Here is a 15,291-nt window from a genome sequence, read left to right as displayed (position 1 = left end):
AATGTTCCAGGTTACCACCAACAAATGCACCACATCAGAAAAATACAGCTGAAGGATACACACTGCACATTCATGGTGAAATACGGTCAGATAAAACTATCCATAAAAACTATTTGTGCTGCTGTAATAAGTCCTGGTATAAGATGTGAGACTTGGCTTTTATAGCTTCATAAATCCACTCTCCACGTACATCGTTTTAAAGTAAATTTGTCTTGTTGGATTAACACACTGGCACAACACCGGTATGAACAATAATGACTCCAAAAGTCAGTTTGGTTGCTACATGTGAAACAAAAAACACACACACAAACATGTAAATAGCTTGAGGAAGAAAAAAAAACCCCACCACAACAGCAGGAGGTTAATTTAAAGGAACCGCGTCTGCACAGCCGTCACATTAATTCAGACGACCCTGTCAAATTACAAATCTGCCATTAATTCCACCGTTATCGTTTTATGATGCAGCTCTACAGCAAGAGAAGCAGAGGAAGAAAAAGTGTCCTTGAGCAAACTTGTGTATCTTGTTCATGAGATGAGCGCGGGGGGGGGTGGGGGAGAGGGCGAGCAGGCAGCAGCAGCCACAGTCTGCAGCCACTATCGCCTTGGAGACAACACAAGGACATTTTGTTTTGCTTTGCCAGCTTTCCTATTTTATCCAAAGGGATGAAGGTTGGAGGAGGAGGGAGGTTGGGAACAGAGAAAAGCCGAGCTGAAGAGCACAAACGAGGTGAATGGGACTTTGGTATGCTCAGAGTGAACCAAGGGGTCGACTTTAACGAGTCACTGGAAGGACTTTGTGGAACATTTGGTCTCACCAATATCTTACCTCAGCCGTGAGGACTAACTTGCAGTGGCTTAAAAGGTCAGATTGCAGAAGCCTAGCAACATCATTATCACCCAGGAATCCAAAAGATCTCCAGAAAAGAGCATTTTTAACCCTCTGTTTACAACCTGTAAACGCCCTCCTGCACGAGTGAATGCCTTCTGCTCAAGCTGCTGCTAAACACATGTTTAGAAGAGGGCAAATAAAGATAAAAAACGTCCGGCCACAAACCGATACACTGTTGGAGTTGTTGCGACTCACCCAGGGTCAGTACCAGTGCCCTTTGTGACATCACAAAGGGGATAGAGTTCCAGTTTCTGAAAAGTAGAGTCAGTCAAAAGAAGAAAAGAATAGAATTTTGTCACTTCAAGATTGTTGATGAAAAGCATTGGGAAAGTGAATCCTGCATGATATCGGGACCTTTTGATTTCAACTGCGCTGGAGCTGTTTAAAGGCATTTCATAGTTCTTTTGCAAATGCCGGCTGACCTTTTTTCATTTCCTTAAAAAGTCAGAGTTGATTTCCTTGAGCATTCCGGCACGGAGACAATTCCCTCGCTCAGAGCCACAGCTCAGCCTGGGTTGCAGCAGATGCAAGCAGTCTGCTAGCACCACACACACTTGGCTTTGAGCTCCATTTCAAAGCATTCATTTCTAACTAATTAGCCCCCTCTCCCTTTCTCTCTCTCCTCCTCTCTCTGTATCCGAGGGCTCGCGCCTTCCACAATTAGATAAGCCCACTCTTCTTCGCTCCGGGAACCTGCTACACTATTATGAAATGAATCCGGTTTTATATGACTTAACACTTCCGCGCCGAGCAGAGCGGGCTGGTCGACTCATAAAAAAAAACTGCAGACACTACATCAAAAGAGCAGGAAGAGGGCTTCAGGGGTTAAAAAAAGAAAGAAAAAGGAAATAAGCATCAGAAGGGAAAGTCACTCCAGCAACCTCACACTGAACCCAATTACTCCCTCATTTTAGCATTTAAACCTTTATGCGTGGTGACACCTGCAGCTGACACAGGGGAGGATTAAAGTCCTTGTATGATGTCACCCATAAACTTTTCTACAACTTGTGCGTCTGCGATGCATATAATTATATAGAAAAATACCTGGAACGGCAAGCACTTCTCTGACACTGTCTGAAAGACTTACATTTACAACCTGTAAAAGCCTGTTTTTGTTTTCCTGGTCGGCTAAAAATACAACAGGAAATCTCTCCTCATGCTGTTATACATCAGCCCGCTCCTCCTGCTTATCAGTCCTTTTATGTTTTTGCTGTGAGATGCAACCTGAATGATTCATCTCCCCTCTTGAGAGGAGGAAGGATAAATGGTGGACAAAATAAAATAAAATCAAAAAGTCCTGTTATTTAATGGAGCCGTTTGTGGCATCAGGAGAAAGAGAAGAGCAGGGATGCGGAAGGATAGTCGTGGTGGTGGGGTGGAGTAGCCTGAATTATGCGGCCAGACGTCCGGTAATGCCTCAATATCATTGGACATGATGAGAGCTCTAATGGATGGGAGCTGTGCATTGTTTGGCAATTAAATTAATTTCTCATTCTGAGAGACTTCAGGAGAGGTCACACACTTCAGGGAGAAGAGCTGCGCGCAAGCGTGCGCGCGCACACACAGGTTTTCAGAGGTACCATCAGTGAGTGTATAATCACTCATGCAAAGAATTCCTGAACTGATCCTTGTTCCTCACTGTGTTCATTTAAAGTCCATTACATTTAATTTTGTGTTCATTTGATTAATGTCTAATATATTTATTATCACTATATATTTATTCCTGACATTATTCTTTGACCAAAAGTCAGGGGCGTAATGACCTTCCACCCCAGATTACACACTTCAATCTACTGACAACTATTCAGGAGTTGTCCAGCAGCTTATCTGGTTCATTCAAAACTGGAGGCAGTGCTTTCTATTGGTCGCTTACATCATGACAACAACACCACAGCCATTGCTCCAGTCTCTTTCGAATGAGAAATACTAATACATTAAATAGAGGTCATCAAGTTGAAAGAAGACAGATGCTCTTTTTTTAACAGGAAGCAACGCCTGGACTAATAAACCTATGATTTCTGTTTTCTTTTTTTGCACATAAAGACGTAACCCCCTAAAACAAATGCGCAATTTCATCCAAACTAAGCAAAAACAAATTTCCGATTTGTACAATCTTTTTCTTCTACCCGATTCATTTTTCTCTCATGTCCGTGTCAGAGAAGACTGATATGGCGGCGGCCTGAGCTGAGAGATTACCTGCCACCTCTCGCGCTATACAGGTGATCTGTGTATGATTTCTGAATCAAAGAAGAGTTGCCATAGCGCGTGATGGATGGCCAGTCGGCAGGAGAGATGGCAGGCAAAATCATGTGATGTATAATGGGGTTTCACCCGGGGGGGAAAAATGAACATGTCACTTTCTGAAGGGCTTGAAGCATGAGTTGGCATGACGGAACTGACAAAGGGTTCATTCGAAGATCTCTCTCTCACACACACACACATACACACATGCACGCACAAGCACACGGGATAAAAAGTGTACTTAGATCAGCAAAACACACACACAATAACTTAGTTCAACATTATATTCTGAACTTTTCTACAACTGGAGGTGAGGTTTTTAGAAGTGCAGACAAAGCGCTCCCTGTTACGGTGCTAAAACACACAAAGCTCCATCGCTCATATATATACATATACATGTATATATTTGTATGTAAGTATATATATGTGTGTGTGTGTGTGTGTGTGTGTGTGTGCGCACTTTCGCTGGTTAAAAGTGCCCTCAGCAGTAGGTGCTGCATTCATGTGACGAGCGCACATTCGGCAAATAAGCACGCAGTCTATATTTGTAAGCCTCCACATCAAAGAGGCTTTTAGCAGCATGCAAAAAAAAGGATTTCTGGCTATTGGCGGACGTTAGTTTGAATTACTAAGCGAGATGCACCTTAAAGCTCTGCTGTTGAGGCAGAAACAGAGTTGCAGGGACTTATGGATTTTGCAGGGTTGCGCTGCAACATATATTACCATAAAGCACATTGATCAAAGCAGCGATTGGTTGGCTGGTGCTTATGCAAAGGAAACGGGAGGGCAGCGGTTGGGGCCTTTCACAGCACACCAAGTCACGCCGCCCCGCCTTTGCCATCAGACAGCCTTAATCAATTTAGCATGTGTCAGGCTCTGCCGGAGCCAAGTCAGGCCCCGGCATCCAAAACACTGACTGTTTCGGAATGAAGGTCGGGGCATTGCATCTGCAGGCTCCCTCCTGGCTGGCAGGGAAGCTGGCAAAGAGCCCCAACCAGATGGCAACATGTGGCCAAATTACAGAGCTGCCAGACAGTGAATGTATCTATGACAACAAACTGTTCCACCGTCGTAAGAGGCGCTGATGAGCCAACAAATCAGTGCAAAAGTGTCGCATTCAGAAAGCCTCAGGCTGCCTCACTGGGAGGAGAACACCCCACCGACAATTAAGTATCAACAGACTAATGGGGGCTGATTGCTGTATTCTGCAAACAGCCTGATCACACATGGATGTGAATGGGCACCTGAATGGGAGGAATCAGATGGATCTCAAAGAGTTAACTGAACGCAAACACCCGACTGCAAAGGCTGAAGGAAAACTGCAAGGGAGGATGGAGTCAGATTGAAAAGCCCTGAATAAAATTAATTTCTAAATGAATGGGTTTCATACTGGATATGCAAATTTGAAAAATGAAAAAATCTAAAAAGTATTTAAAACTGCTCAGCCATATTGGTGATTAAGGAATTAAATGACTACACTGAGCTCAAGTTTCAAACAAGTCCCAGCCAATAGGGATCATGGACAAGCGGTCAATCCATTGTTATGATTATATAGAAGGTTTATGTTGGTTCTACCCTGCCTGCCGATCCACAACACTGAACAGCCAGCTGGGCAGGGAGGCAAACACGCTGATAGTTTGTTGAGCACCGAGATGACACACGGATGAAGTGGTTTTGAAGAAAGAGAAGAATTTCCTCTTGTTATTTTCAAGGGTGGTTGTCCGGTCACAAGCAGCTTTGATTTTTTTTTTTTACTCTGGAATGTTTTCAGGTCTTCCTAACATCAGACAGAGGTCAAGATAAATGTTGCCTTAATTTGACTTTACCTACTTTATTTAATTTTATTCTGCGTGTCAAAAGGGCACAACAAATTTTACCGATCATCTTTGTCTTCCCAACTGTCCAACCTGTAATGAATCTGATAAAGTCGGGGGGATTGATGGAGGAGGAGCTCACATACCAATATGTCAGTTAATAGGGCTCCATGCAGTGCTTTTTCTTTTTCTTTTTTTTTCTTTTTTATCACCAGTCCAGTGAATCTAGTGGAGCTGGGACAGGGGCGTACATGGCCATAGAGCATCAGTCCTTAAAATCTGCCCGTCTTGAAATGAAAAGTTATGTTCAGGTTTCTCAAAAGATTCCAGCACCTGCTGCATGGATAACACTGGAGCTTGTCAGAAAACACAGCAATTGTGTTCATTTTTTTTTTTTTTTTGCAGTTAAATATAAATCTCTATGTCTATTCAGGGGCGGAGCTATGTGGTGGACAGTGGTGGCCATTCCCACCCTAAGAAATTTAACAAGACCCTAACAATCACCCTAGAACAGCAGGAACAAGCTGATACAGGTGTGTTATTAATAATAATGGTAGAGTGTCTAAAATTCTGCCATCTAGTGGTTTTAGATTGTCGCGCTCATTCACTCACCAATCCTCTCCCTAGTTTGCCAGTGAACTACGGTGGCCTGCGCTCACAAACCGGTATACCTTACCCACCTTCTTAATACACACACACATACACTTTATATTAATATTTCATTTTTATACATTAAGCTTTTATCAATATAAAAATCATAAATCATACATTGGACCTTTAACACTGTTGAAGGTTTTCTGTTCTCTAATTCATGGGGATTGTGACAGGCCGGCTGTTATAAGGTCACCCTGAAAACATTTAATAAATACAACCACAGTGAAAACTGGAATAATAAGACCAATCACGCAGTCGTCTCAGGCATCTATTCGCTGCCACTCCTATGTGAGTCATGATCTCACCCTGTGGCCACAAAAGGAAAAAACGTCTGGCTTCGCCACTTTGTCTATTCTGCCCTGAAACTGAAAGTGCGCCTTGACATAGTTAATTGCCGCAAGATCAGAGCGTCAAAAGTATCATTTTCACACTGAGCCTTGCACTTATTAGCATGTGCAGCATCATGCTCCAGCACATGGCTCTAGGCGCCAGCTGCAGCCCTAGCCACGTGTCTCCCGCTCCGTTTCCCCAATGAGGTTACGCTCCAACAGCGCGGCACGTCAGGTGTGCTCATGACGGCGGAAATGCGAGTGGAAATGAGCGTATCGGAGTCTTTCCAGGACAACACCTCGCAGGAAGCGATAGCTGCCTGGCGTGGTGATCACAGCGCTGGATCAAATTTCAGAAAAAAAAAAATAAAAAAAACTCTTGAAAAAACAAACATTGCCCCCCCCCCCCCCACCCCTGCTGGTCGACTGTGGTATTTCCATTTATCTCAAGTGCCCTCATTAAAGAATGGGATGTGTCATTTAAAGCTACTGTTCAATTTCAGGCACTTTGTCTGGATACACCTCAGAGCTCTGCTGCCATGTTTAGCGGCTGAAACCCAGGACCGCAGCCCATTACTGCTGCAGACAACAGCGAGGCAACGCTGCGACACAGTCTGCTTTCTCCGCGAGCTGATCAAATAAAATGCTTTATCACTCTGCACTCCATTCAATCACTCTTTCAATTCTTATCACTCTGTTTAATCCAACATTTATATCTCCTCTCTGGCTCCATCCATCTACCCGCAGCCACGCGGCAGCCTCCGACAGCAACTGCTGGGAAATTTCGTTACATTCAAGCGTGTTTGCATGCACATTACATTTCAAATTTCATTATTGCGCATTATCAGAAGTCTCTGCAGTCGAACCTGGCAGTAAGAGACTGAACATCCTGTGTCATTGGCTGTGATGATGCGTAACATTTTATAAAAATGAGATTTGGGGCAGAGCTGCAGTCGGCTGAGAAAAATAAATTAAAGCGCAGGTGGAGGACTCGGTGGCGGAGAAAGCAAGGTAAAGTGTTCACAGTCAAATATCATGTGACATTTCCAACCAGAGCTGCTGTTGAGCTGGAGCGAAAAATTACCTCCGCATGTCAAGGTGAAGTTTCTTTTCTTCGGCTTCGAGCCTCGCCACAGGAAGTGGACGGGTTACAATCAAAACAAGCAAGGGAACGAGGTTTCTGAGAAGCTGTGGAAGGTTAAATTGGCAGATTGACTTGTTTTCTTTATTTTTATTTGTTTATTCGGAAAGGAAGAGGGACTGTATAAAATCCTGACCATAGTTTAAACACTGTGAAATGCTAAGATGATTTGCATCTCTTTTAGGCCACCTGGTTTCCCAGTCTTATTCTTGTTTACACATGAGATTAAAAAAAGCTGTATTTGTTGCCGCAGCCTCTTGGTAATTATTGCTGCTGCAGTTTAATAACATTATTTTTTTGATCTTTGAACAGCTCTCTTTCACGTCCTTTAGGGAGATTAATTAAGAGGAAACATAAAAATAGCACACAGAGAATAATTCCATACTGGCGATTAACACCAACCCACATTTATATTATGTTTCTATGGTTTCTACCCAAAAAGCAAGAGGTGTAAAAATCTGCCATGCCAAAAGGTGTTGTTTTTCATGTCATCGCTGTCTTTTTGTTTCTCCGAACAAACAACAAACTGAGATTTATTCAAGCATTCCGACGCCTTCAGTCTAGACGTGTGAGGAGATCAAATGGTTTGTCGCAATTTTGTTGTTTCTGGAGCGTGTAAGGCTAATGGTGTGGGGATTGTTTGAATTGGAGTGCCACAAAAGTCTCACCCGTCAAAACCGTGAATGGTTTATGACCAAGGGAGCAGGACTGTCACAGTGAGTCGATGACGTACAATTACATTCTCCATTTGAATTTAATAAATTACTGGAACTTATCATGGCGCAGAATGATTTAAAGCGTAATTAGCACAATTTTTTCATAATAATATTTCCTCATTTCAACAAACATTGCAAACCAAAGGTCCCTGTTTCTTAGCAACCGCACAAACTCACAATTGCCAGTCAGACGGTGGAAATGCAGTAAAAGCAAAATATTGGACTTACCCAGCCTGTTGTCGAATGCTCCAAAGTCCAGCGAGTACTTGACCACGTGGTAATTGTTCCAAACATACAGCAGGTTGTCCCTGGGATTGTAATCCACTGCTGCGATGTACTGGTAGGAGTTAGGGAAGGAGATGTCCAGGAAGCCGTCTTTGCTGAGCTCCGTGTTGTAGATGTAGTCGATCTTGTTCCCCGTGGCCTCGTTGTCGTCGTCCTCGTACACCGACTTCACCACATAGAGGATCCCGCAGATCATGAAGGCGTTGGACGCCGAGCGCTTGTCGTAAGACGTGTCCCACGTGCCCTCGATGCGCAGCGTGTAGGGGTTGAGCTGGCTGATAACGATCTTCCCGTTGTTCTGCTCGGTGGCATAGATCACCCAGAGGCCGTTTTCGTCCACGGCCAGGTCGATGTCCGATTTGCCCCCCCAGCGGTAGGGGGAGGTGTCGTGGTAGTTAGCGTTGGCTATGATGGCCTCACCGCTCTTGATGCGAGTCCGCAGGTCGAACTTGACGATGTTGCGCGTGCGCTCCTTGTTGAAGAACAGCGCGCCGTCGTAGACCACGAAGCCCGTCCCGTCGACGCGGTGAGGGAGTTTGTAGGTCGTCGTCGGCCTTCCGGCGACAAAGTCTTCCTTGGAGGAGTATTCGGTCAGTGTGTCAGTCCGGTAGGGTGTCCAGGGCATGTAGTAGATCTTGTCGGAGGCCTGCAGTGGGTCTTTGCACCAGGCCCCAGACTGGTGGTCCGACTCAAAGAGGTGCTCACTCTGGTACACCCTGCGTAGAAGCCCTGGGCACAGGAATACTGAGGAGCCAAAATAGGGGAAAGACAAGTACAGAGTTACATTGGCACGTATTGTACGGCACTTCAGTGGCCCGGCAAAAAGGACGGGATGAAAAATGGCGTCTGAATTGACCAAAACTTAAAGAGAGACCAAATGTAATCACATGCCACAAAGCAAGGATTATCTATCAACATAAAAAGCTGTGTGATTGGTGCATTTCAAACGATATTTGAATGGCTTCGTTCGCGTGGTTTACAGTCAAACAAGGGAAGCAACTGCAACCACGGCTCCTGTCATTTCGGCCAGGTTTTAATTAAGAACTTCAGTTTATCATTATTATATAAGACATATTTAATTCAGTTATCAAGTTTCTGAACCCGCAGGCAATTAGATGCCACCACCAATGAGTGAACACTTTGTCAGGGATGGGTAGGGAATAGATAATATAATGGTTCTTTTATTTCTAAAGAGGCGTATAATCAGAAATCCAGAAACACATGATACCGTTGTCACCTTGTTTTACACCCTGAATAGCCTCTCCCGTTGCATTTACTCAACTGAATATAATTGCACTAAGAGGGAAAAAGGCTATTTTGTTGCTTTTATGAAAGCACCCTGGTGGTGGTTTTTAATAAATTGCATTAAACACACAAGCACAGAGTTAAAAGACTTTGACAAATTGCCGTGCTTCAATTATTGGCTAAGACAGCCCTTTAGGAGAGAGAAATAAAAAAAAGACAGGCGCGCGCGCACACACACACACACACACACACACACTAATTGCATCATCTATGTAATGATTGCCTGTCCATTATTTCATCTGCATGACATTTTTAGTCTGCAGCATGATTTACAAGGCCAAACACAGTAAACTAATTATATGCGAACTGGTTTGTACTCAAATCTGATCAAGCTGGTCCAGAGGCAGGGCAGCTCAAGCAGGTCAATAGCGGGCACCATTTTTGCAAGAGCTCATTTGGACTCATCATGGATTGTCTCGGACTGAGGCAATCATGTCTCTCCTGCCGGGATTACCATGGCTAAATTCAAAGGAGGAGGTCAACCACTTCAAATCAACACAACGTGGGTTTTTCTCCCTTTAAATTGATTCAAAATTACGCAATGGAAGTTTAAGTACCACCAACAGTGGCAGGCACCCAAATTAATCAGCAACAACACAACATAAAATCTTAGTAGGTACAAGTAGGCAAAGAACAGGAATAAAATATCATTGTGCTGTTGGGTAATAACAGTAATTCTGCACAAATACCTACGATTTTAAGCTTGGATTTAAAAATGCCCCTGATCAGTAATGCACATATCAGGAGGAAGATTGATCCAATATAATAGAAAAAGCCCAATGCTTGCTCTTTGACCTCACGACTTAGAAAAAAAAAATGGTTTGATGACCTCAAAGCCCTGTTTTGCTTTACAATACCTAAAGTCTCAAAAATAATTTTTTGGGGCGAGGCCATTAAGCAAGCCTGCTATGGATACAGAACCTCCAGCTTTCCTATGGTAGGACTACCGGTATATCAAATTATAGCAAGGTCACAATAGAAGAAGAATAATGTTGGTGAAACAGCTGGTCTGCTGTACAGTGCACTCTGAGTTATACAGTCCAACCCCAGGCCAGCTGGGGGCGCTGCATCAGTGTCAGAGGGGTCACTCAATCTGACAAGACCATTCATTTTCTTTTCCTTTTTAAGGTTTTAGGGTTGAAAATCTATTGTTGTTTTTTTTTTTTTAAGGTTGTTTGAAACTATTGTAACTATTGTTTTTATTTCACTCCACAGATTCAGGGTAACTGTACAATGTAACGTGTAAACGAAGTGCAAAGGCTTTGTTAAGGCCCCAGGAGCCTGACGCAGCAGCAGTGACAGGTTCAAGGCTCAGATCCGTCGGGACGTAAAACCAAAGCGCGCCGAGGAGACGGGAGAAGAGGAACAGAGCACTAAAAACAGAGCCCTCTCTCTCCTTGTAATCTCCCAAGATTAAACACGTTGTCTACCCGCAGGTGAGAAATGTGGCGAGATGCGTTGCGCTGTCGACGTCGGCCGCTCCACACACCTCGGTGGACGGCGCGCGAGATGCTGGGGGGGCCCGTTATTACGGCGGAGACAAAAAGATGAGTTGTCCTGCGGTACAAGGTCAGACGGGGCTAAGTTAGCTCTGACAGCGCTGAGGGCTCCGAGGGCCTTGTAAAATAGGCTTTTTAGGCTTGTAAGCAAGGGATGTAGGAGTGAAAGAAAGACAGTTGCACAAAAGCAGCCGCGGCTTTCATGGGGAACGGCACAAAAAAAGCCGTTAGCGCGGCGGCGGCAGCACCAATCCCATAAAACACCACCTCCTTGCTCATTCTCTTTGCTGCACATTTCTATGCTGGCCCATCAATAAATTAAAGCGGAGCTTAACATGTATTGCAAAGCTATAAAAGTGGAAGTGCAGTTTAAAAATCTAACAGGGGAGAAGTCGGCGGCTCATGAAAAATAAAACACGGACGTGGGAGCAAGCCTTGTGGAGGCACTGGCGAGGACGCGGCGTGTTGTCTGGCATCACACTTTGCTGATAAGACGGAACGCAACGGTTTGGATCCGTCTCCCGTATTGACCGGCGGATCCCTGAAGGTTGTAGCCGTCATCGTGTTGGAGCTGTAATCAAAAATGCTGACGTCTTATTGGACAAGTTATCGATTAGCCCGTATAGCCCGCTCCTTTAATATTATGCAGCTGATAATCTTAAATTAAAAGAGGAAATGAAAATATGTCTGCTAGCTGGTGATGGCAGAGCAGAAAGTTAATGTTCCTTCCCTCCCTCCACAGTAAAAAAAGAAAGAAGAAAGATTGTGCATGCAGCAAAATAAAGATAGAGGCGTTTTATCTGCGAGAGCGCTGATGAACCTGAAATGAAGGCAGGAGTCCGGCCCAGCTATTATATATTCCCGATGCCCTGCAGACCAAATGATGGAAGTTGGAGTTTTGCTCATTACGTTCATTTCCAAGCGTCGTCTCCCTGAGCAATCTCATTTTCCCCATGAATGACACGTTCAGGATCAGCGATGGAACAACAACACAGCGAGTGCAGAAGTGGCAGACACACAACTGCCACAGCGACACCCACCCCGCCGCAACCCATCACCAGGGGGGGAAAAAAAGAAAAAAGTCAAACGATGAAAATGAAACCCACTCCCCAAATCAAATGCAGATGAAGAAGAAAAGTTGTTGGCATTTAGTTACCTTTTTGTTCCACTTCTATTTTTAGGCATGAAGGGAGAGAAGAAGAGAGAGAGAGACAACAAAGAACTGGTTACTGACGTGTTGACTGTGCAGTCCTTGATTCCTAACAGTCACAAAAACAGTATAGGAAGAGTACTGGTTTAGTGGAATAGACAAACACAACATTCAATCGTAGGTGTTTTAAGAATCAAGAGAAGCAGGAAAAATCAAGCGTTAGCCTGTAGGAAGAAAGGCAGGTTAATAAATGAAAATACACAAAATGTTAAGTTGTGTTTTGCGAACGTGCAACTACAGATGTCTGGCGTCGGATCTTCAAGTCGCACTGTTAAAAAAAAACAAGCGAAGCCATATGGTTTTTAGCAAGAGAGAAGAGTTACGTTTGTGCAACCGTTTCTGCACAGGAACAGAAAAAAATGTAAACAACTGAAAGCTGACAGCCCTCAATTCAAGTTTTAATGTATCATAAGACAGATAAGACACTATTCCACGCAGCTGAAATGTAAAAATAATTGAATCAATAATTCAGTGTTTTGCAAAAACTCGACTTTTGCCAGTGATGTTCATCTTGCGACGTGGGCCGCTCTCAGGTGCAACAACAGGTAGAACGCGGAGCCGCGGCGACTGAAAGGCCCGCTGAAAAGCAGCGGCGGCCGTCTCATCTTCGATCTCTCCACACTTTTACAAATTACATCCTCCTGGCAGCGGACAAGCTCTTTATGTGGGCTGTGGCATTTTTTTTTTTCACCGGTCTCGTCCCCTTCCCCTGCAGTAATCCCGGCTCTAATAAGAGAGGATTAACCTCTGTTACCAGGGCTTACAAGAGTCCTCCCCTCCAAATGGAGAGAGCAGAGGGTGTGAGGAGTAAGGGGTTGAGGTCAGCGGTCCGCGGTGAAGGGCAGCGCCGGCGTTTGAAGGACGGGAAAGTTATTAGCAGAGGCAACCGTATTAACACGAGGCAGCGAAACAATAAAGGAGGGGGCGGCGAGTGAGGCGGAGAGAATTTGGGACGGAGGTAAAAAGTGAAAAGGGGAACGGGGTAAAAAAAAAAGAACATCTGGAGGTCGAATACGTCGGCATGCACGCTGGACCCAACAGGTGCTTCATATGCCTCCACCGACTTGTTGTCATGGTTAGGTCCATTTGCAGGTGAACATAACACAGTAGGAAAAAAAAGGATCATTTGATAATAAGTGTTACTAGACTGGCTGTTACAAGCTCCCGCGAGCAAACAGCCACGGAATGGTAATGGCAGTGGTGGTGGTGGCGGGGGGGTTGGGGCGGAGTGGGGTGCAGCCGGCGCTTTCTGATTGAGCGCTCAGTAGCGGTGGCGAGGGGACAGGAGGGTTAATGATCTGTAGGAAAAGGCATCAGCGGCAGGAGCGTGAGAAGCAGCGCGTGTGAGCAAAGGATTTGGATGAGACAACCCGGCGAGGCAACCGCAGGGTCGGACGAGGCGTCACGGGGGCGTCAAAGTCCTGAAAACTGATTGGTTTTGGTCGTTTTTTGGTAGTGAAATCACAAGTCCTGAATGTCCAGAGCGGAGAGCAGAGTGAGATGCAGAATTAAGTCATTTGAAAAGAGCGGCTTTAATCCGGCCCGCACACACCATTGTGACCTTAATGTGATTTTGGTCACAGCTGTCACCAATTGGCTACACACACACACACACACACACACATACACACACACACAAAAAAGAAAAACATTTTTTCTCCACCGCCTTCTTTTTTCTCCGAGACGTCTGAGAGCAGTGCAATCACAAATATGCGCACAGACACAATTGATAGAGACAAAGCAAAAAGGCTTCTCAAGAGCTGTTGTTACTTCCTTCACATGTTGACATCCTCTTCCATCAGACCCACCGGGCCTCTTAAGGGGAACGACCCGCAAGCGCTATGAAAAAATAAATAAATGTTGACTTCTGTAAAACGGCCTGACGGAGCGCCACCCTCTGGATGCACAGCTAATGAGGCACGAGGTTTCCCCCGCTATACATTAGCCGTTTTCAGAGTGGCTCTGGGCAAAAAACGTTAACTTCCTACTTAAGCTCTGCCCATTTAGCCCAGATTATTAGGAGGTATGCCAAAAAAAAAAAAAAACAATTACTGGAGATGTTCCATTGTATGGCGCTAATGATGACATTACTGGCAATCGCAGCAAAGCTCTGCAGACAAGAGACGCCGGCTTTCAATGAAAACCCTTTAAACAACTAACGGCGTTGAGGCTCAGAAAGGCACTGATTAATTGATTAAAGCCGACGCAATGCGGGGGCATGGCAAAAAAAAAGGAACACAGTGCAATGTAACAAGTGTTTCAGCACCTTTGAGGTGGGAAAAACAAGAGGTGAGAGATGAAGCTTCTGTCGGTGACACAGCCCCCGGGTCTTCACCTCCACATCTCAGGGATGTACCAGCAGGCAAAATGTTCAAGCAGATCACCTCTACTGGAGAGATTAGCTAATGACCAGCAGTCGCCCCCACCCCCTTCCACAGTTGCACGTGGGTGCACCGGGAAGCAGCCCAGAAAGCACTTTAATTCCCTGGCCACTGAGTGGCAGTTTACACTGCAGCACCTCATTTACTTTCCCCTCGCACACATTCGTCTCTGGCCGTATTTGGACCGTGAAATGCCAGACTGCAGCCACACATTTTGGTGGGATAAACAGGCAGGAGGTTTTATATCTCAATTATATTTCTAGCTTCAGGGTCGGTTCAATTTAAGGGCAAAAAAAAACATAACATTTATGGCCGATTCTGCCAAGTGTGCTGCCAGTCGGCCACGGGTTCGGGGCCGCACCAATGATCCCTGCATGCAGCCTTTAAAAGGCGGGCCACCCTAATGGGGCGGCCCGCCCTGCCAAACAGGCATAGCTGGAGGGAAGAGATGCAAAATGGCTGATTGTGCAGCAACTTTGCCTAATTGGTCAAGCTGCTGCACACACTTGGATTAGACGAAGAAGCTAGCTGCACCATTTGCCCTGTCTTCTTGGTGGCAATACAAATAAATATCATCACAAAGTGTTGCCCTTGTGTTTGCGTGTGGTTCAACTTTGAGCATGTCAAGTATAAAAACAGTGGAGCGGCCTCTTTTTTTTTTTTTGCCAACCAACACTGTGAGTGGGTGGCCAATTCATGTTGCGGTTCATAAACAGGAACACTACGCAAAAACTGGGTGGCTCGGATTTCAACTCTGTAATTTTATCTCATCCATCTTGCCAGCTTCCAACAGAGGGCAGTTTCATCCATCCATCAATTTTCAAGAC

The 15,291-nt window shown here is 45.0% G+C and overlaps 1 protein-coding gene across 6 annotated transcripts in view; it reads right to left on the bottom strand.

Moving 5' to 3' along the window:
* The window catches only part of LOC142894212 (adhesion G protein-coupled receptor L3), a 172,285-nt gene that overhangs the window by 68,093 nt on the left and 88,901 nt on the right, over window positions 1–15,291 (bottom strand). For all 6 annotated transcript variants that reach the window (XM_076035476.1, XM_076035478.1, XM_076035480.1 and 3 more), the window contains exon 5: window positions 8,013–8,813. In XM_076035476.1, the coding sequence (XP_075891591.1) occupies window positions 8,013–8,813 (801 nt within the window). The remainder of the gene's footprint in view (window positions 1–8,012; window positions 8,814–15,291) is intronic.

The sequence above is a fragment of the Nelusetta ayraudi genome, unplaced genomic scaffold (assembly GCF_046127955.1).
Source record: "Nelusetta ayraudi isolate G7.1 ecotype Tasmania unplaced genomic scaffold, CSIRO-AGI_Nayr_v1 ptg000042l, whole genome shotgun sequence".
Taxonomy (NCBI): Eukaryota; Metazoa; Chordata; class Actinopteri; order Tetraodontiformes; family Monacanthidae; genus Nelusetta; species Nelusetta ayraudi.
The sequence above is the reverse complement of the archived record's forward strand: the minus strand, read 5'-3'. Positions and strand labels throughout refer to the sequence as shown.